The sequence below is a fragment of the Carettochelys insculpta genome, chromosome 8 (genome assembly GCF_033958435.1).
Source record: "Carettochelys insculpta isolate YL-2023 chromosome 8, ASM3395843v1, whole genome shotgun sequence".
In the NCBI taxonomy this organism is placed as follows: Eukaryota; Metazoa; Chordata; order Testudines; family Carettochelyidae; genus Carettochelys; species Carettochelys insculpta.
The window spans coordinates 20,019,544-20,041,337 of record NC_134144.1 but is presented as its reverse complement, the minus strand read 5'-3'; the positions used below and the strand labels follow the sequence as shown (position 1 = coordinate 20,041,337).

The 21,794-nt window shown below is 44.7% G+C and overlaps 1 protein-coding gene across 3 annotated transcripts in view; it reads left to right on the top strand.

Moving 5' to 3' along the window:
* MYO1B (myosin IB) overlaps nt 1-21,794 on the top strand; it is a 198,864-nt gene that overhangs the window by 111,076 nt on the left and 65,994 nt on the right. For all 3 annotated transcript variants that reach the window (XM_075000691.1, XM_075000690.1, XM_075000689.1), the window contains exon 7: nt 3,122-3,185. In XM_075000691.1, coding sequence (XP_074856792.1) covers nt 3,122-3,185 — 64 coding nt within the window. The remainder of the gene's footprint in view (nt 1-3,121; nt 3,186-21,794) is intronic.

Genomic DNA, 21,794 nt, shown 5'->3' with positions numbered 1-21,794 from the left:
ACTGTGTTTTGCTCGGGAGCTTTGCTGTTGTTGACTTCATAAACAATAAGGCTCCATTACTTGCTGTTGCTGGTGAAAGTAACTGTTCCTAAATTGAACACCTGTCCCATAATTAAAACAACACACAGAATGAAATAAATGATCTTCTGTGTTGTAGTGAAGTCAAACAGAGGGGTGCAGTTGTATTGCTGAAAGTTGAGTCAAGTCTGTGCCAATAGGCTGCTCAAAACTTCACCCCAAGCATCTGAGTGATGAGGCAGACAGTGTAGTGGGAAAAGGCTGTAGCTTTATTAACCGAGTTCCATTTAACACACCAGCAACTGCTGCCTGTCCTGCCCCTCCGTAATCCCAAATGAATGTCATATCCTTTGAGTGCTCTGATCCGTGCTCCAGCCAAAAACAGGTTTCAGAATTCCCCAACCTACTAGGTCTGATAACATCTAAAAGGCAGCAAGTGTTGTTTCCTTAGGGTACGTCTACAGATTCACAGGTGTGAGCTGCAGGGTGCACCAAAGTGTTGGAATCTGTCTGCCCAGTGTCTATGCTGATGGAGAAAACTAAAAGGCACGTGCTCTGTGTTAATGTCCCATTTGAGAGAGGATTATATTAGAGCAAAGGAGGTACTTTTTGTCATGCCACCAATATTCACAGAGGTAGCTGTGTTAGTCTGTACTCCAACAAAACAAACCAATGGAAGTGTAGCACTTTGAAGACTAACAAAATGATTTATTTGGTGATGAGCTTTCGTGGGACAGACCCACTTAATCAGATCAAGCTCATTTCCAGTACAGACTGACATAAGTACAGAGGACCGAAAAAAACATTGCAATAAAAACTGACAGATCAAATACATAGGGCTGAAGGAGGGGGATGAAGGGCAGGGGAATGTTAATTGTCCTGCCCTGAGATAATTCAGAGCATCAAAGGAAGGGAAGCAGTCCTTGTAATGCATGAGGTAATTGACGTCTCTGTTCATACCGTGTTAATGTGTCGAATTTGAGTATGAATTCCAATTCACAAATTGCTTGTTCTAATCTGTTTGTAAATCTTTTGCTCTTTTGCATATGACGAAGCAGGTCTTTGCCCATGAAAGCTTGTGCTCCAAAACATCTGTTAGCCTATAAGGTGCCACAAGACTACTTCTTGTTCTCAAAGCTATAGACTAACACGGCTACCTCTCTGATACTTGCTCTGGAACACACATTTTCAGGTCTTTTAACAGAAGAGTCCACTCCATTGAAGTGTTCACTAACCGGCTTATGTGTATTGAGTTTCTTGATGTCTGCTCTGTGTCCATTTATTCTATAGAGAAGGTTTTGCCCAGTCTGCCCAATGTACGTAGTGGCAGGGCATTGTTGGCACATAATGGCATATGTAATGTTGCTGGAAGTGCGTGGGAATGTGTCTTTGATCTTGTAACTAACATGGTTAGGTGCAGTGATGGTATACCCAGAATAAATATGCGGGCAGCGTTGGCAGCAGGTTTTGTTGGAAGGAAAAGTTCCCCGGGTGACTGCTGGTGAGACTTTCTTAGGTTAGGAGGTTGTCTATAGGAAAGGACAGGCCTGTTGCCTAGGGCCTTCTGAAGTGTAGCATCATGATCCAGAATAGGTTGTGGGGCTTTGAGCTGGGGGCTTTAGGTGATGAGAAGTGGTGTTCTGTTGTTGCTCTTCTGGGGCCTATCTTGAAGTAGCTGGTTTCTGGGTATTTGTCTGGCCCTGTCAATTTGGTTTTTTTACTTCTCCTGGTGGTAATTGTTTTATGAATGCTTGGTAGAGGTCTTGTAGTTTTTGGTCTCTGTTAGTAGAATCCAAGCAGATGCGCTTGCATCTAAGGGCTTGACTATAAACGATGGATTGTGTGGTGTGTGCTGGATGGAAGCATGTAGGTAAGTGCAGCAGGCAGTGGGTTTCCAGTAGAGAGTGGTGTCTGTGGCCATCAGTGATTCGTATTATGGTATTCAGGAAATGTATTTCTTGTGTGGAATAGTCAGGGCTGAGATTGATGGTAGCATACAGGTTGTTAAAATCTCTGTGGAATTCTTCCAGAGTCTCCTTACCGTGTGTCCAAATGATAAAGATGTCATCGATGTAGTATAAGTAAAGAACGGGTAATGGGAAGAGAGTGAAGGACTCGTTCGAAGTCAGCCATGAAAATGTAAGCATGCTGTGGGGCCATGCGAGTGCCCATAGCAGTGCCGCTAATCTGGAGGTATAATTTGTTTCCAAATTGGTGGTAATTGTGGGTGAGAACAAAGTTACATATGTCAACCACCAGATTTTGCTGTGGTAACGTTAGGGGTGGTATTCCAGACAGCTAGTAGTCCATCTTCATGTGCAATATTGGTATAGAGAGACTCCACATCCATGGTGGCAAGGATGGAATTGTCATGAGTGTTTCCAATGTTTTGTAATTCCTCAGGAAGTCAGTGGTTTCTCAGAGATAGCTAGGAGTGCTGGTGACGTAGGGTTTGAGGAGGGAGTCTACATAGCCGAACAGTCCTGTAGTACGGATGCCAGTACCTGAAATGATAGGGCATTCTGGGTAAATAGTAGATAGAATAACCCTGGTCGGGGCTCAGATGATGTGTCTGAGTGAATTTGGTCTGGAGTAGAGTCAGGGAGTTCTTTAAGTAGATGGTGTAGTTTCAGTTGGTCCTCTGTACTTATAAATGTCAGTCTCTGTATTGGAAATGAGATTGATCTGTCCTACGAAAGCTCATCACCAAATAAACCAATATTCACTGACTACAGTACTGCAGTTCACACTCAGTTTCCTAAACTCTGTTTAGAATTTCTTTGGAGGTTGGAATGTCACTGCGACCAAGACTGCCTAGCAATCTTGGCTCTTAAAAACAATCACAATTATTTCTCAACCTTAAAGTCAATTTACCTGTGTTAGAACACTGCATCCTCTATTGAATACCATAAAAATCCCCAGATGGGACAATAAAATTATTTTGAAATCTATTGCTTAGATTTATTTAGTATTATTTAGGACATAAATACACAAATCATAAAGAAGCAACAGAATTTCTCTGTAGGTACAGTAAAATAACGAAGGAACTTTTAAAAGGTCTGAAATGGAATAGTAACATTCTTAAAATTCATTGTTTCCTCAGGGAAAGTATATGGATATTGAGTTTGATTTCAAAGGTGATCCACTTGGCGGAGTTATAAGTAACTGTGAGTATTATATTTAGCACTGACTTAAAGCATTTCATGGGCACTCTTACTCAAAACATGCAGTAAAAAAGTAAAGTGAAAAAAGAGGGGAACAGTTATGAGGAGAAAAATATTTTTAATTAAAGCTCACTTTGTGTTATGAAGAGTTGGAAAATACTAGTTGCTTAGTTTTATAGACATTTCAGTACCGAGAAAAGAATAAGTAAAAAATGCCTTTGGGGAAAAAATGGTTCAGAGCTAGTAAACACTATGGTTTAAAGGGTCCAAAATCCCGTTTTCTAGGACCATATATTACCCATCCTTGAAACTGTTACCTGAGAGGGAGCTTTAAAGACAGGGTGATGGATTTTTTTTTTTGTGGGATTTTGTTGTTTTTATGTTTTGTCCTTTTAAGTGTTGTTTGATATAGCAGACCTGACTGGAAGAGGTAGTGGATTACATTCAAGATACATTTTATTAATCAGACTAAGAAATTGCTTAAATAAATAAAAAGTAATTGATTTGTACTGACAGCAAGAAAGGAGCTGTGTCAAAATACCCATTTTGTACAGACCACAAAAAATCATGGTAAATTCGATGCCCTTTGTAGACCACCTTCTAAGGCTTTGCCTGGAAGAGTTTATTACAAACAATGGAATATGAAACTCAAACCAAAAGCTATTTAAATTGTGGTTACCCATTAACTTTGAAATTTTGCAACTAAGGTAATTTGAGGCCAACAAATGCTGTGCTTGTTTAATGTTGCATTCACCAAAAGTTAAATACAGGCAACACAATTTTTATCACAGGCTTTGTGTATTATTTTTCCTCTAATATTTAAAGTATTTTGTATGTGAAGAAAATTTCCCCCAGTTCTTCATGTGACCTTTCATTTGCTTTGTGTATAAAATGCCAGACTCGTTATCCAGATACAATATTTTTATCTTGCCAAAAAGAGATCAGTGTAGTAGATCTCTAGTTCTTTGTTTTCTCTTTTCACCTTCTTTGCCTGTTAGTGTATATAAAGGGGTCTGTTATGGGTATAGTTTTTAAGCCTTGGGATAATGGGTTTATGTCAGTGTTGTCAAGGGCTATGGCATAAGTACAAGAATAGACATAATTCCATCCTTTGCCCCTCAAATGCTTGGATGCTTATTGAATTGCACATATTTCAATCCATTTATATACATCTCTGAAGCACTATATTACACTATTTGGTATTATTTGCTTTCTTATCTATTAATAGTGTTCTGCTTTTTAAAATCTTTAGTACTACGTCTGCCTTGCCTTTAAATACTCCATTTAGTTTAGCTCCATGATGTAAAGTTAACTCTGTTTCCTTGTCATTGATGTTGTCTGATTTGTGTGTGAATTTCCACTATTGTATCTATTTAATTAGATCCTAAAAGTCACTTTCATGGAAAATAAGGATTCTTTTAGAATGTTTGCCTTTGCTCTTTGTAAAGTCAGTTTTAAGGACCTCTCTCTGGCTACTGTTGCATTGAAGAACCACCTCAATTAACACAAAGTTTCCATTCCTGGAAACAGTCAGTTTTGTTCATATAATTCTCCTCATTTTCTGACCAAGTTACTCTAGTTTTGTGACATCTTGTGATAATTTTATCACCATTCTAATTACATATTCCTTACATTACAGCTGTATATTGTGAGCTTGATCGAAAACCCAAGGAAGTCAAAGGAATTTCATTGGGCTTCAGATCATTGCCAAACTAATTTTGTGTGAATGTTGCAAATAGAGCAGTGGAGGCCTTGTTTTAAGAAAGCAGAATTTAATTGTAGCCCACTGTCTAGGTCAGAGATGCCCAACCATTTTTGATTGGGCACCATGTGGCAATTTTCTAAGTGTTCCGGAGGTCTGAACGCAAAATAGCCCGAAACCCGCCCCATCCCCAGGCTTAATCCCTCTCAGCCCCAACCCCTGCTCCACAGCTTAGACCGCCCCTCCCCGCGCAGCCCCAGCTGCCCCCAGCCTTACATTCCCCACAGTCCCAAACTGTCCCCCTCCTACTCCCAGGCTTAAACCCCGCTTGCAGCTTCAAACTGTTCTGCCACCGGCCCTGTGCCCCAGCTGGGGCTCTGCCCCCCAGGGCTGGTGCCAGCTTGATGCTCTGGCTGCTGGGGCTCTGCTGCTGGCTCTGCATCCCAACTGGGACTCTGCCCTCGGGGCTGGTGGCAGTGCCATGCCCCAGCAGCTGGCCCCGTGGGCTGCATAAAGAGGCTCCGCAGGCTGGGTTCTGGCCCAGGGACCACCTGTTGGACATCCCTGGTGCAGGTGAATTGAGTCATTATGTCAAAACTTCAACTCTTTGCTATAAAAATTCAGAACTGCACTAATGTCTGTAAATTTCAGTGGGGAGGAGGGCCACACCCAACTCTACTTTTATGTGGTTATATGCTCTGAAGGATGAACTATATTGTAGCTTATATTGCCATTAAATATGAATTCGTAATGAGGTCAGGAGGAAGATCTTTGATCTAGTAGTGTTCTTAGGGAATCCAACCCTTGGGAAGCACCAAATTACTGAATAGTGACCAGCGTGAAGTATTCGTGTTAGATAATCCCTACAGTGTCCTAAAGTGAGCTCTGTTATGGCCCCTTTCAGTGGGGCAATGTGGGTGTGAGGGGATTGCAGAGTGTGGTTAGCCCAGTGGTGCATGTAGATCCCTTCCCCTCTTCCATCCCCTGCAGTGGGAATTGATCAGACCTGTACTGTCTTGTGTATCATACAAAGGAGTAAAAGCCTTCAAGCACATCTTGTTAAATGGAAGGAACCGAGACACTCGCTGAGCTAGTCAGGTCTGGCCTGTTTCCAGATGGATGACAGTTTATATTTGATCATTGTAAATTCCATATCTCTGTGAAAGCAACTTGCCACACTTCATCATGCCTTTGAAACCTTATTACATGAGTGTTATCATGAAAAAAAAATGGTGAGAGGAAAAGTCAATTGCAATTAATAGGATTTATTAGATGTCCAGATGTGTTTTGAAACTGGCTGTGATCATCTACTTAGGCTGTAGAACAGAAAAGATTTTCCAATTTAAGTAGCCAGATATCATCTTGCTTGGTAACAAGCCAGATGTAGAGCCAGGGGAGTGACCAGGCTGGCTGGCATGGAGAAAAGGGCTCGTTTCTCTTTTAAGATCCTCTCCTACCCACTTCCTTTGGATTTTGGGGATGAGGTCAAGTTAGCTTAATCAAGTGGCGTCTGGAAGAGGCTGGCTCAGGTGGGGACCCCTGCCACCACATGCCCTATGTGGTGGGGGAGGGGTATTTATAGTTTGTACGTGTTTCACCCTTTTATTATATGGATGGTTTATGGTAATGAGAGGTGCCATGGCACTTTTTTTTTTTTGTCATGAAAGGGATACCAACTCCAGCATCCTGGCCATATGACCAGTCTGAACAGCAACACCCTACCTTTCTCCCTGCAGTTTCATTTGGATACAATATTCGCTTTCTCTGCCTCTCCTCAGTTATTGTCTGCGTTCTGTTCAAAAGCTGCTGTGTTCTGGCCTGTCTGGGGGGTGGGAGATATTGTATGGTCTTGGTGACCACCCAGGAGGTGTTGCCAGACTTAGTAAAGGTTGGCAAAAGTTTGACAGCCTGTGATTTAAGGGCACTTGGTTAAGAACATGCAGCTGCAGTGTTTTACTTGCAGCTAACTAGTACGGCTTTGTGGGCGTGAATTGCAGAAATTATTGACAGTCTGCTTAGTTCTCCTTTTATTGTCACCAACAAATAGGTAGGTCAGAGATGGGGTGACCATCTGTACAGGTTTAGCTGGGACTGTCCCTTTTTTAGCTCCCTGGAGAACATCTGGACTTTTTTTTTTAACAAAAAAAAAAACAGGCTAATTGTCCAGTATGCTGCAATGCAGGGACCTGAATTTTAAAGAGACAGCACCTGAAGCAGCAGGGACTGTCTGTTCAAAGAGCGGTCTGCAGGAGGTCTGTAGGCTCTTAAGCAGGTTTGTTTTAAATACGCAGTTACCAGCAGCATCCCCACAGATGTCCGGGGAGAAGGACAGAGGAGGCTGTCTCTCAGAAGTTCTTCCCCTACCCCTTCCCTTCCACCCCTCCCCCACTGGCGGCAGGTAATAGGATTGGGATTGGGTGGGCAGGGCCCTATGGTGGGGAAATGGGGGCAGCCATGTGGGGGGAAGGGGCGCTGGCTGATAGGGATTTGCACTTCATTTGGTAGCCCACAGGCAGCAGCAAACAGGCAAATCTCTGGAGCAAAGGACAGCTGCGCCCAGGCCAGGGGTTTTCTGAGGGATCCTGGGTATGGAGGAGTCCCAGAAAGGGTGGGGGAGAGGGCTCAGAAGGGAGCAGAGAGAGCAAGGAGACAAGGAAGATGAGTCATGGAGTGGGGGGCCGATAGGGCTGGATTAACTCTCCTGGAGACCAGGGCTGTTAGATTTTGTGGGGCCTCCTAGGATGTGGAGTGAGCACAAAAAACATGGGTTCAGAACATGGGGGGGTTTGCTCCGGGCTGGTCCAGAAGGCTGGGGTGTGAGATGGGGTGAGGGTGCTCCAGCTAGGAGTGCATGCTCTGAGTTAGCACCTGGATGAAGGGTTTGGGGTGCAGCAGGAGGGAGCTCCAGGCTGGGGCCCAGGGGTTTGGAGTGTGGGGGGGAGGGGCTCAGCCCAGCCCACTGACAGATGGGGCAAAGGGGGTTAGTGCTCAGGACCCCAGGCAATTTAAAATGGCTTGGAAGCCTCAGGCACCTTTAAATTGCACAGACAGGTGTGGCAGGTGGAACTCCACCCCCCGCTTTGGAAGGCTAACTTCCCCTGCCCTGCTCCATTCTTTCTGCCTGTGCCTTCCCTCAAAGACCAGAGCCACAGCCCGCACCCCACCCCACCCCTTCTGAGAGGAGGTGGAAAAAGGTGAGGTGATGGGAGAAATAGGGTGGGGAGCAGGCAGTCTGGCTGCTGCACTTGGCATAGGTGTTAAGGTTTAAAAGGGAAAGAATTCTTTTCACAACACACTTTTTTTTTTTTTGGAGTTTTTTGTAGCTATCTGAAATTGATCAATAATTTTGCTTTTAAATACCCTGTGTTACTTTGCTATTTGGTGCATGGTAAATTGAAAACTGGAAGAACTTTGCCATGTATCTTTACTGGGTATGTTTGTTTGACTTTCCCATTAGAGTTGGATTTCCAGATAAGTGATTTCCATTAAGTTTTAGCATTTGTGTAGGGAGGGTTTTTGAACCATTAAGCTGCAGTCCTTATCTTAATCTGGACTTGCCCCAGGGCGTGAGGGAAGGAGCTAGCTAACCCGGGAGGAGGAAGAGGAGAAGAATGTCAGAGAGGTAGCCATGTTAGTCTGTATCTTCACAAAAGACAAAAACAGTCCTGTAGCTCTTTAAAAACTAATTATTATTAGGTTCTGAGCTTTTGTGGGACACACCCACTTCTTGCAAGGGGTGACCCACAGGCAGCAACTGGGAAGCAAACAGGCACCAAGTGGCCTGGGCATCTCTGGCGGGGAGAGGGGCAGCCTAGTGGTTAGATGGGGGCAGGGTCAAGTCCTTGTTTGGGAGAGTGAAACACGTGATGGGAAATTTCAGTAGCAGATGGCAGGAAGGAGCATCTGGCAAGGCGGGAGGATTTCCAAGCCTTTAAGTGCTGTACCTCTCATGGGGCTCCGTGAGGTATTAGCATGTAGGTCTGTTGTATACAGACTGGTGGTAGGTTGGAAAGTTTGGCTATGGGCTTGCTGTAGAGTGTGTGGATAGTAGAAGGTTTGCTGTGCTGTATTGAATACATGGAGATATTGAAAGGTATCAGGTATGGAGTAATATACTGTTTCCCTTTGAAAGAGGAGGACTTATCAGTTGTAAAGCCACTGACTCCAATGAAATTAAATGGAGGGTGGGCGGGGGAGAGGGACTGGCCCAGTAGGTTTCATTCTCTTTTTATACTGCTGCAAAAATATCCAATGGCTTGCACTGTTCCAGAACCCCATCCCAGGGCTCCTCCCTGCTCCCAGCCTCCTGTCCTGACTCCTGCCCTTCTGCACACACACAGCCCTAGTTTCCAGCAGCTCACTCACATACCCCAGCCTCCTGCACGCCCCCCGCCCACTACCGGCCCACACTCTGAAGGACAACCATATTAGGACAAGGCCCTTTTATAGAGCAATTGTTGGTATATGTGTTCAATTGTACATATATATACACTGAATTGTAGGTATATATTTTTAATTTTTACCTGTTTTTGTTATAAGAATGCTGTATATGGTTTAAATGGGTGTTCAGTCAACTTAACATTATTTTGAGTGTTTGTACTGCATAGTTCTCATGGATTGCCAATGAACTCGCTTAGCGCCAAGCAATTTAGCAGGCGTCCTGTATTTCCCACAGGGAAGTATGGTCACTGTAATCAGAGGTGCCCATTAGGAATTCAAAGATCACCACACTTGCGATTGTGTCTTTCCATATTCACCCCCTCCCTCCACTTTTAACTGAATGCCCTCCCCAAGAGCCAGGCTCCCCCAGCCTCCCTGTTCTAATTTCATTCTGGGAAGTCGTGTCACCACCAGGGCCACTGCTGCTGCCACATGCTTCTCCCACCAAATGATGAGGCGCGTGCCCAGGGCAGGCGGACGGCACTCTCCACCTGCCGCTGTTAGGTGGAGCTGCATTTAAAGCCTCCAAGAGCCACATTTACCACAATGCAATGTCCTATTCACTATATGTGGCAAGTGTGGAAAGTATTGGATGCCAGAGAGATAGAGGGATAAAAGAGCTTTATAGATGGAGACATAAATTTCAAGCAATATGCAAAAGAAAACAAAGAGGGGAGTGACTTAGTTGACTGCATCTCCTTATGGACCCATAGACCTTAAGGCCAGAAGGTCCATCGTGATTAGTTACTCTGACCTCTTGCACAGTACAGGCCACAGAATGTCATTCTGTCCCTCCCATAATTTCCTTATAACTTGGGACTGTTAATGCAGTCCTCAGATCTTGAGTTAAGACTTCATTACAGAGACTCCACCCTTTACTCCAGTTCAAACCAGCAGGTGAGCAGCACTGCAGCAGAAGGAGAGAGACATCAGTGCCCAGGTCTCCGCCAACCTGAGCTGGAGCAAAATTCCTTTCTGATCCCAAATATATCAGCTCATTAGATCCTAAGCCTGTGGGCAGGACCCACCGGCCAGACTCCGGGCAAAGAATTCACTGTGGTAACTTAAAGCCTTCCCCATTCAGTATCCTATCTCCAGTCACTGGAAATATTTGGTAACAGCAGTGACAGATGGGCCATGTGATATTTTAGGCAAACTCGTCATAACATCTCCTATACATTTGTCAAGCTCAGTCTTGAAACAAAGTTCCCCCCACCTCTCCTAAATTACAATTGTCCTCCATTCTGCACCTAGGAAATTTAGTCTACCATAATCACTGAATCCCCAGTAATGTTTAACTGAATATGTTAAAGAAATCTCTGTCCATATCCGTATTGTTTCCTGGGGATCTGTATTAGACCCCAAGAACTATTCTTGTGGAGCCTCTGTTGCCTTTCTTCCCAAAAATGATCTTGGTACAAACCAACTCTGTGGTATGCATTCCTTCCAGCTTGCAATTTCTTTACACTTTACCTGGTCATAAATACACAATGTTGTTCCACCACCTTTGTTTATTTCTGACCTGCCTGAGCAGCACATACCCTTTAATATCTGCGTTCCAGGGATGAATGCTATTTCACCATGTTTCCATTGCCACTATAATATCTGCTTTTACTTCCAGCTCCAATAGTTTTAGTTCCTCCATTTGTAACTCAGGCTTCTTGCATTGGAATACAGATGTTATTTTTTTCTGATTGGCTTCACTGATTCCTTGCCCAATTAGATACAGTGTTGTCTGCCAGACTGCTACTCTCCACTGTTTTTGGCACGGTCTTTCCTCTTGTTTTTTACCCTACCCTCCGCTCCTTTTTCCATTGTCATACTTGATTTTCCTCTTGCTTAATATTCGATTCGTATGTGGAGATTACATTTACATCTCCCAACAGTCTCCCCCACATTGCAGAAGTGTGTGTTTAATCCCTGCTCGGATGGAATCAATCCCATGGAAACAGTAGTGAAACATACCAAAGTCACCTTGAATAGCACCGTTGCCCTTCTCCTCTAGGGATAAATAGAATCTCACTGAAGATCACTTGAGCCTTCATTTCTTTGTGTCTTCCCCATCCTAGTATAATTTTCCTTAAGGCATCTCAGCAAGAAACTAATTTTAGAAAATAATTTATTCCCATGAGAAGGAACATGATGTGCATTTAGATGGTCAGTCTTTTCATGACACAAACCAAAGATACCACTTTTTACTACTTAGCTTAAAAGCATGCCAGAAATTCTGTAGTAAAAGAGTTCATAAGCAGGCTACTCTTATTTTGTAGGATGAGGTATAGCTACTTTAAAAATTACTAATGTGTACTCTGTTCTCATGTACAGTTGCAGTTATTTTACATAGTAATTGGGCACTTGTAATTGCATACTTAACTTAAAATTAGATGCCTTAATTGTTTCCTATTCCAGAGTAGTGTATAAATTTTAAAAATTCTGACTTGAGTAATGTATTTAGCAAACATCCCTAACATGGTAGTCACTATGTTAGCAGTCATTTTTCTGGTGAGTCACAGAAATTGTCTATATGCTTTGTGCTCCATTTAAAAGAATATAAGCTTAGAAGAAACATGTCAAACATGAGGCCCGTGGGCCAAATGCAGCCCCATTGTGGTTTTTTTTTTTTTTTTTTTTTTTTTTTTTTTTTTTTTCTGGCCCAGGGGCTGGGAGCTGGCTGAGATACAGAGCCCCACTGGCAGCCCCAGCTCCATGTATCTGGCTGGGGCTGGGGGAACCGCGGCAGCCCTGGGATTGGGAGCTGCTGTGGGCACAGAGTACCTTAAATTTGGATTTAAATTAAAAATTATTATATATGAGCAAATAACAATTTTATAAAACAAATGTTATGAATTGTTAGTAAAATTATAAAACAATAACATTCATGGTACATATTAAATTATTGTATTAGTCAAACAAGACCTGAAAAATATTATAAAATATCCTTAAAACATAATCTATAATAATAAATAATTTTGATTTTCAAATAGAAGCACATTTTCTTTGGTGGGCCGAAAAGCTACCTGTTTTTGTTTGTGTGGCCCTCAGTAGGTTTTAAGTTTGACTTGCCTGGCTTAGAGGATGGAAACGTATGTACATACCTTTGCTAGACCATCATAAAACATCTTAACTACTAAGTAACAAGAATTCTTCTAGATTTTAAGAAAAAAAAAATTGATGGTGGAAAAAATCACCAGCTGAAAACTTTCATGCTTCACCGGATGGTCATCTTGTCTATCAGGTCTGAAACAGTGTCTTCACCTCACCCTGATTTAATAGTAAACTATAAAATAACTGTGACTATAATAGATATAATGCCTGTTTCTGAAAAGCATTTTTAATCAAGAATGGCATACTTACAATCCAAATGACCACTTCTGACTAAATTTAATTCAAGACTTCGAGCTATATTTCCACTTCCTTCAGGAACAATATGAAAGAAACCTGTGAGTAACAATAATAACTCTTAGGTTAGCAAAGCAACTAAATTTTGCTAGTGTAAACACTTTATTTTTGCCTTTTAAAGCATACATATAATCAAATATACAGTGAAGAATGAGCAGAAGAGCAGCGATTTCTGCTTATGTATTGTGATGGTTGTGGAATTTCTATTGAAGGCAACCTTACTGGGATTTCTTATGAGTAGATAGTTTTAAAAAAAATCTTATTTTAAAAATCTGAAGTGATTCTAACTTCATTGTTAGAGATGGATTTTGTTGTTGTTGTTTCTACAGTCACATGATGATGAAAGTAATTATATAGCTTTAAAATTTCCTACATTGCGTAAAAAGGCTTGACATGCTATTAGCTTAATTTGAAAAATTCCCCAACAAATACCACTTGCTACCGTAGGGTAAACAGGAGTTACACATTTTCAAAAGGAGTTATCAGTTGTGGATGGCTGGAAATAGTCCCAATGAGTCGTATGTATTTAGGCTCATTACACCTAAAGGGAACATAGTTCCAAATATAGGGTATTATTGGCAGGTCCTGCTGAAGAGCCATTCCCTGTATTGTGTTCTGTCATGATTGAGAAGGGAATCAAGGGCCGCGTCTACACTAGCAACGAACTTCAAAATTAAGGGCTTGCTTCAAACTTAAGTGCAGAGCATCTACACACATTATACATTACTTCAAAATAGCGATGGAAGTAAGGGGAGGCCCAACTTTAAAGTCCTTATTCCATTCCCGGGACAGGAGTAGCTCCCTATTTGGAAGTGTAACTTTGAAATGGGATGTGTGTAGACGCTCTGCATCCCATAACTTTGAAGTAGTGGGTCTGCCATGGCAGCGGGTTGCAAACCCGCAGATGCTCTGGCCAGCCCAGATGGGGCTCTATAGTCACTGCCAGTTGTGTGTAAAGATGTAGCTACCCAGCAACCCCAGGCAGGAAGCTGAGAGCATGAAGTGTGAACTCCCTGCTGCATGACTGTTCCACAATCACGCTGCGGTGACAGCCACCCCCCTCCAGCTGTGTTGGCTGGCCAGGAGCCCTGTGCTCTCTCGGAGCTGACCCGTGAGCCCAGCCAGGGGTCCCAGAAGCCTAGCCAGTGTCAGCACAAACGGGGCCCCTCCTGGACAGAGGAGGAAGTCCCAGGACTTCCTTGCACTGTGGGGGCAGGAGGAGGTCCTGCTACAGACTGGAGCGTGGTGATGGAATGCTTACGCCTATGAGCAGCAGGCCAGGGGCTTCACCAGCCAGGGGCACCCCACCAGGATCGGCAAGCACGTGTGCACAAATGTGAAGGAGCTCTGGCAGGCCTACTGTCAAGCCTGGGATACTGCCAGCCAGTCGGGGGCACGGCTGACCTGGTGCCCCTGTTATGAAGAGCTTCACCATCTCCTGGGACTGAAGGAGGTGCAACTCCTGGGTCACCTCCTGGACACTGCTGCCAACCCCCTGACTCCTTCCCCGCCCCCCATGGAGATGGAGGAGGAGCCGGCACTCTCAGGCACCACGAGCACCCTTGCAGGGGACCAGAAGACCAAGGCTGGGAGTGAGGATGAGGGTTCAAGCAACGGGACCCTCCCTTTCAGGACATCGTGCTGGCACACCTCCAGCTGGGAGTAACTGGAGTTCATGGAGGTACCAGCTGGTAGGTTCAGGGCATTCAGGATCCCCTGGGGCCTGGGGATGGGGATCCTGAAGATGGGGATGGCCACAAGCCCACGTGACACTCGGCGTCTGCTCCTGCACAGTCCACAAGCCTGGGGAAAGGAGGGGGCCACTGAACCTGGCCTGGCCCTCACCATGTGGGATCCCCTCTGCACCTGGAGACCCAGAAGGCCCCCAGGACACCCGACAGCAGAGGGGTGGGGTGGGGTGGGGGCTAGTGGAGTGGGGACCCTGGGCTCTGGAATCAGGACACAGGACTCACAGGCCGTCAGCGTATCCCTTTCTGTCTTCACAGGTCTGCTGTTCAGGAGCTGTTCCAGATCCATCTGGGGCTGGCCAGCACCCACGCAGGACCAAGAGTTAGTCACCCCACCTGATTGTGTGTCCCCATGTGGTCGCCGACAGGCTGGGCATCGCTGCCGACGGGGATGAGGATGGTCAACAGGAGTGGCTGTGCCTCACCTCAGTGATCACTGAGGCTGGAGCTTTCCCACCAGCACCGACGGGTGGGACTGCCTCAGGCTCTGGGACGGGGATGATAACCAGTGGCTGTTATCATCCTGTGGGAGATGACTGCAGTGCTCTGGGACTAGCTGGTGAGAGATCGGAAGGTGTGGGTGCGAGTGGCTGACATCCTGGAAACCCTGACCCAGGCTATGGCTGCCCGCCTCTTCCAACCTCCCACTCCCTCGCTAGCCTGCCCTGCAGCACCTCCTGCAACAGCCCTGCTCCCGCCACTCCTGGGGTGGCCACCGACCTTGGGGCCCTGCTGCTGTCTGCTGCCTGCCTGGCACTCAGGCAGTGGCTGGTGGACAGTGCCATCCAGGGCGAGCAAGCCCCTCCCTCCCCACCAGCTTCCCCATCTCACCCCATGGCTCTCACTGACCCTGAGGCCTCTCTACCCCCTCAACATCCCTACCTTCCAGTTGTCCTGGCCCCAACCCGGCCCTGACAGGGTTCCCACACCCGGGATGGTGGGGGGTTCTGTGGCCACTGCGGCTCCCGGCCTTCCACCGCAGTGGACGAATGAATCCTCACCCACCCTGGCCCCCTCCTCCAAGTAGGTTCCTTCCCCAGTGACCCTGCCCCATCCTCTTGTATATATTTCCTCCTTTGGACATAGTTGTAGGCACTCGTGTTGTTTAGAGGTTTATAAACGCACAAGTTTTATTTATAATAGTAAAGTTTAAGTTCCACCCCTACTTCCACGTCCTTATTGTCTGGTGAGGGGTGGTGAGAGGTGGGGGTGTGGTCGGGAGTTGGCTGGGGGAGGGTCACTGTGGGCCCTAGGTGGAGGCTTCCCACAGGACCTCCCTGATACGCACCCCGTCTCTCTGTGCCTGGTGGCAGCTAGTACCTGTCAGCAGGCTCGGCAGCCTGGCCCTGGGTGAAAGGCTCCCCTTTACTCTCCACAATATTGTGGAGAACACAGCAGGCTGCGACCACCATGGGCATGTTCGGGAGGCTAACCTCCAGTCTCATGAGGAGGCATCTAAATTACCACTTCGGCTGCCTGAATGCCTACTCAGCTGTGTTCCTGGCCTGGTTCAGGCTTGCGTTGAACATGTCCTGGGACAGGCCAATGTGTCCTGCGTAAGGCCTTATGAGCCACAGGTGTAGAGGGTACACAGCATCAACCATGATGCAGAGGAGCATGGTGATGTCTTCTACCAGGAGCTCCTGTGAGGGGAGGTATTTGCCCCCCTGCATTCGGCGGCCGAGCCATGAGTTCCAAAGCACCATGGGCCATGCCTGACCATCCCATACACACATCTGTGAACAGGTTGCAGGTGTTGACAAGGGCCTGGAGGACCACAGAGTGGTACCCCTTTCTGTTCACAAAAGCGCCAGTGCTGTGGTCTGGGCCCCGGATGGCTATCTATGTGCTGTCCAGTGCACTGAAACGGTTCTGGAAGCCCAGGTCCACGAAGCTGGCAAGGGCGAAGTCTAGGTCCTCAATGGAGACCACCCGGTGGAGGAGAAGAATGTTGATTGCCTGGACGACCTGCATGGACAGCGGGTGGGTGCATGGCTCTGGCCGGCCTGGATTACCTAGATCAGGACTGCCCCAATGGTGGTCTTGCCCACCCCAAACTGATGTCTGACAGAGTGGTGGCTGTCCAGGGTGGCCAGCTTCCACAGGGCAATGGCTACCCTCTTGCTCATGGGGAGTGCAGGCTGCATCCTGGTTGTTCCGGTGCTGAAGGGATAGGGCGAGCCAGTGGCAAAGCTGCTCAAATGTGTCTCTGGTCATCCTGAAGTTGAGCAGCCACTGGTTATCATCCCAGTCCCAGAGCCTGAGGCAGTCCCACCAGTTGGTGCTGGTGGGAAAGCCCCAGCCTCAGTGATCACTGGGGTGAGGCACAGCCACTGCACCGCAGAAGGCCTGAAGGAGGAGGCCTATGCAGCTGGCCCTGTGGTGCAGCTGGAGGATGGCCACCAGCAGCACTTCTAGCAGGCTGGCCATCGCCTGGGGGAAATCCCCCTTGGGGAACGACTGAGGATTCATAAGGGTCTCTGCAGTGGCTCTGCCATGTGCAAAGGGTGTGCTGTGCTGCGTGCAGCCTGGCAGCCCAGAGCACATGCAGGGTGTGCGTGCTGGGAGGAGCCCTTTAAAGGAGCGGCTGGCTGTGGGCCCCGGGAGGGCTTGTCAGACATGAGACCTCCATCTGAAACATTTCCTGGTCTCTTGCTTAGAAATAAAGGCCATGTATGTGCAGACACTTCCTTTCAAAGTGCTGGGCCGTTACCTCAAAGTAAATTCAGTCCTCTGTGTGTGTGTGTGTGTGTGTGTGTGCGTGCGCGTGCGCGCGGATGGGCATTTTTGAAGTTCGTTACTTTGAAGTTGAAGTTCAAAATATGCTCCTTCAAAATTATGGTGTAGTGTAGATGCAGGCATGGAGTAAAAATATGATACATCAGGAGGCTGCACATTTATATAAAAAAAAATTCTGCTGCCTTGTGTTTGGAACATGACTTGGTCTGGATAGTCAACAGAACCCCACTGTGTGAAAAGGAAGAGACTGCGAATTCCCCAGATTCTGCTGGATCATTTAGAAAATATTAGGCTAGTGACTTTTATTCCTTTGTGGTGTTCTGCAGCATATACTCAGTCCTTACTTGACCCTGAAGTCAATTTGTTGTGCATTTAGAGGAATGGAAAGGACCCAAATATTTCTGCCTCAAACTTATGGTTAAATTTGTTTTTGTTCACTGCAATTCAATTTAAAAATTCAAAGATCTAGAAGGTGGCTTAGAAATCATATTTATAATGATGTTTAAATATTGCTGACATACATTTTAAGTTTCAGATTGGCAAGAACTAGATAATTGAGTCAAAAATCTGTGGAGATTTTTTTAAAAACATGGTTTATACCGATTACAAAATGGTATACTTTTAGTACTGTGATTATTACAAATATTCTACAGTCCAGTTTTCAAATGTAATTTTTTCTTTACCTTTCTCAAAAGTTAAGAGAACACGGTCCTTAATTAGTCATTCAGAAGTCTGTGCTTCAGATACTGTGCGCTCAAACCCCGCTTCTCTGATAATTCTTTCAAATTTTTAAATGTTATTCCAATATTTATTTTTGGCAAATTCAGAATTTCTGTTACCAGAAATAAACTACATGGGCTGAGCCAGATGGAGCAGTAATAAGACGTGCTGTCGTCGTCGTAGCTTTACTAATTTACAATTAAGGTGAATGACACTTTATTGTATGTGTGTTGTATTGCCAAAAAACCTGTGGCCTTAAAGTCACTTCAGCACTCCTTGGATCCAGTCTCTTGAAATGAATAAACTAGACAAAAATGTGGTCTGTATCCTACTGTATCAAATCACATAAGTAACTTGGTTTTGTGGTATGTGGTCAGGCCAAAGGAGACATGTTTATACAAATAAATTGATCATAGCTTGTCTTTCATAAAGTCATACATAGTCGTGTTTGTAATTTTGAAATATTCATAACTGAGTAAATCATTATAGTTGTTCCAAAAGTTTACAGCTGAACATGGACTTAAAACAGCTTTGAAACTTTCCTGTGCTGTTTTTAATCATTGTAATTTAAATGTAACAAGAACAGAACAGCTCACATACACAGTGCTGTGCTGAACAGTGTTTGCTTTTTTTGGGTGGATCTCATCTCTGCTGCCTGATCTCATACTTTCAATTCTGAATTGTGTGCAGTAGACCAGTTAGTTCATAATTCTGCTGTTCATAACTCTGAAATTCTGCTACTCTTTGCATTAGTGATTTACAATTGTTTTGCAAAACTTGTTTAAAAACTACTTGTTGCTGAATATGCTGAAATACAACCACATTTGGAAGTAGAAAAGACAAATTATAGGTTTATTGGATTATTCAGTACAGATGTTGCTTACAAAAAGATTGAAATCATCCTAACTGAGCCACTGAGACCTCAGAAATTAATGAAATTCTGCTTACCATGGACTTCACTTTCAAATGCTGTGTTTGCTGTGGGTTTTCTCCAGGTCAGTGCAGCGCTTTAAATTTTTCACTTGGCACTTGGTTATTTTGAGCACAGTGTGATTTGCTTTGTCCTTGATCTATTAGGAAGAGACTTAATATGAGGTGAGGTAAGAGACATTAAAGTATCTTAGTGGGAGGACTAGACTAGAAAGGTAAATTTTTATGTCCTTTTTAAGACTTAATTTGCTAGCAAGGTCTATTGAATCAAATCCCTTCTCCTGGTCCAACTGCAAATTGATAGAACAGGAGAAGTGTTGTTTTTGATTTGTGTTGTATTTACAAGTGGGTTAAACCATTACATTTATAACAGCAACATAGGGACAAAGCAGTTTTTGTAACTGATTAAAATATTAATAAGTCCCATTGTACTCCTATGTGTTCTGAATGTCGTTGTCTCTTCATTCATTGAACGACCACACCAAGAGCCAGATAATCTTCCTCTGCAGTGGGAAATTGCAGAAACAGAAGGAGGAATTCTCGTCCAAAGGCTGAATTTGAGAAACATGTAGCTGCTTTGCAGCTATTGCTCCAGCTTAAGGGGTGTATCACTGGCGCACCTTGCTGCAGGGTGGAATTGGATTTGGGAGATTTATGTAGTTATGGATTCTCTGGCCCCACCTCCTCTAATGCTCTACACGTAGCATTCTGTATGGCAGCATGCGGGGAGTACACAAAGCGTGTGGAGTCCTCAGCAGAAAATTCACAGCTACACCCTGACTTGTTGCTACCAGAGTTGGCTTAGAAAATTACAGTGGAGTTTTGAGGGTATTAGCAGTTTATTTTTATATATATATATCTTTCTGTGAAACACTAGTGCCACAAATAATTTCAAGACCCAAATAATTAATAAGAATATAATTAAGTACCAAGGACATAGACACTTTCCAATATGTTAAGTGCCTTCAGGCCAGTCAGGAAGTTAGGAGGAGCACTGAATTGATAGTGGGTAATCCATTAACTCCTAAAGCTGCATGTCAAAGTAAAAATGAAAATTCATGTGGTCTGAGTTCTACACTTGGTATTCACATGCTAACCAAGCTGTGGGGCTATTTAGCAGAGTAATTGATTTTATCCAACTCAAAAACCCCAGTAGTGGACTTTTTGCCTAATATTTTTGGTAATTACTGGTTCATCAAACCTCTCCTAGAATGTAGCATCACACCTACCAAGGATCTCATTACCATTGCTTTGGAATTGCATGGAGTAACACAGATAGAATTTGGCCCAAAATTGCTCTAATTTGGCTCTAAGTTGGGAGAGGGAGAACTTCTTTTTCAGTCATAGACCATTGATCCACAGGGCAAAAACCAACTGTGGGCCATGGGAGAGGCAAACTGATGCTCACAGCTGCAGCCCTGCAATTGGGTGCAGAGGCTCACGACTTCCTCCTTCCTCCCCCTGGATTGGAGTGAGCCAGCAGTTGCTGCTTCACCCTTGCAGTACAGATATGGGCTGTGGTTTCCCCACACCTGGTCTAAATCTGTTCTGTTAGGCATCTGGCCACCTGCGTGGTTTCTGAAGAACTTTCCTTTATCTTCTGTCTTCCTGTTCTGGATAGAAGGCGTAGAAACAGCTTGTCATAACTCTTAACAGAATCACTTCATGGACAATTTTTGACTATAACATTTAAGTAGTTGTTAACCGCAAGCAGGAGCTGAGTGTGACCTTAGTAACTTTGTATTGCTACAGGGTCATTCAGAAAGTCCAGCCAACCTGTGTTTTGATTAGTTCTACACAATGATTATCAAGCTCTCTCAGGTGCCTAATGAAATGCTTTAAGTATTAGGAAGCTAGTGCTTGAGGTTAATTGAGCACTTTGTCTTTAATGCAGCTGGAATTTTTTATTGCACATAAGTTTTGGCCTGTTCACATTGTGACTCTTAAATACGGAATTAAAAATAATTGGAAAGCTGTGTCTGGATTTTGTTTGTACGTTAAGTATCTGACTTAGACCTGGCATGAAAACTGACGTTTTCACATGTTGAGATGTCCTTTTCACACACTGAGATGTGCACTCTTAAAGGGCTTGATCTTTTAAGGGCTAACATGGGGCAAAAGGGTGTGCACACCTGATGAGTGGCGTGTACTATTCAGCAGGTGCACATAACACATTCTCTGCACTTGGCATGATGTTCTGGCACCTCTCTCTTCACCTTAAAAGGTGCCTGGGACTCTTCAAGGATGTACCCTGGGAAAGCTGGGGCTGTAGACAAGGCATGGCTGAGCCCGTGTGTATGCCATTAAAATGGGAATGAAAGGCATTTTAAAAAAGAGCGTTAGCTCTGCCTCCAATCTCACAAAGTTGTGAGCAGCTGTGTGCCAAGCTCGAATGTTGCTCTCACCCATCCAGAGCTTCCCTTTCCACATCTCCCTTCGATCTCCTGCTGCACTGAGTCCAAAGCTACAAAAAAATCTTACTGCGATTCAACCAGGAGCTCAGTTGGTTGGCATTGCCATTTGAGCAGTAAGTGCTACAGCGTCTCCAGAATCTTGTTCCTTCTGAACGAGTCTGGCTTGACAATCTTGCAGGATTCTTGTCCTCTTTAAGGTGAAGAATCATAGAAATCGCTGACAGAAAAGTGCTAATAATCATCTCAAACTGTTTTCAGTGCAGTGTATGCTCCTGTAAAACTGATTGCTTTTTTCCTGGTCTAGTGCCATATTTGGTGGAATTTCTATCAGGTGCCTAGGTGCATAATTTGTGTCCTGACTGTTCGTCTTCAGTCTCCTCATACTTTGTTTCATCCCATTATACCTAATTGCATTTCTTGGTTCCACTGTAAAATTTTTTGTTCTTCTTTGCTGCTTCCTCCCTCTGAACACTTAAGCTTCTTTCAAAGCTCTATTGTCATATACCGATCCTTCACAGAC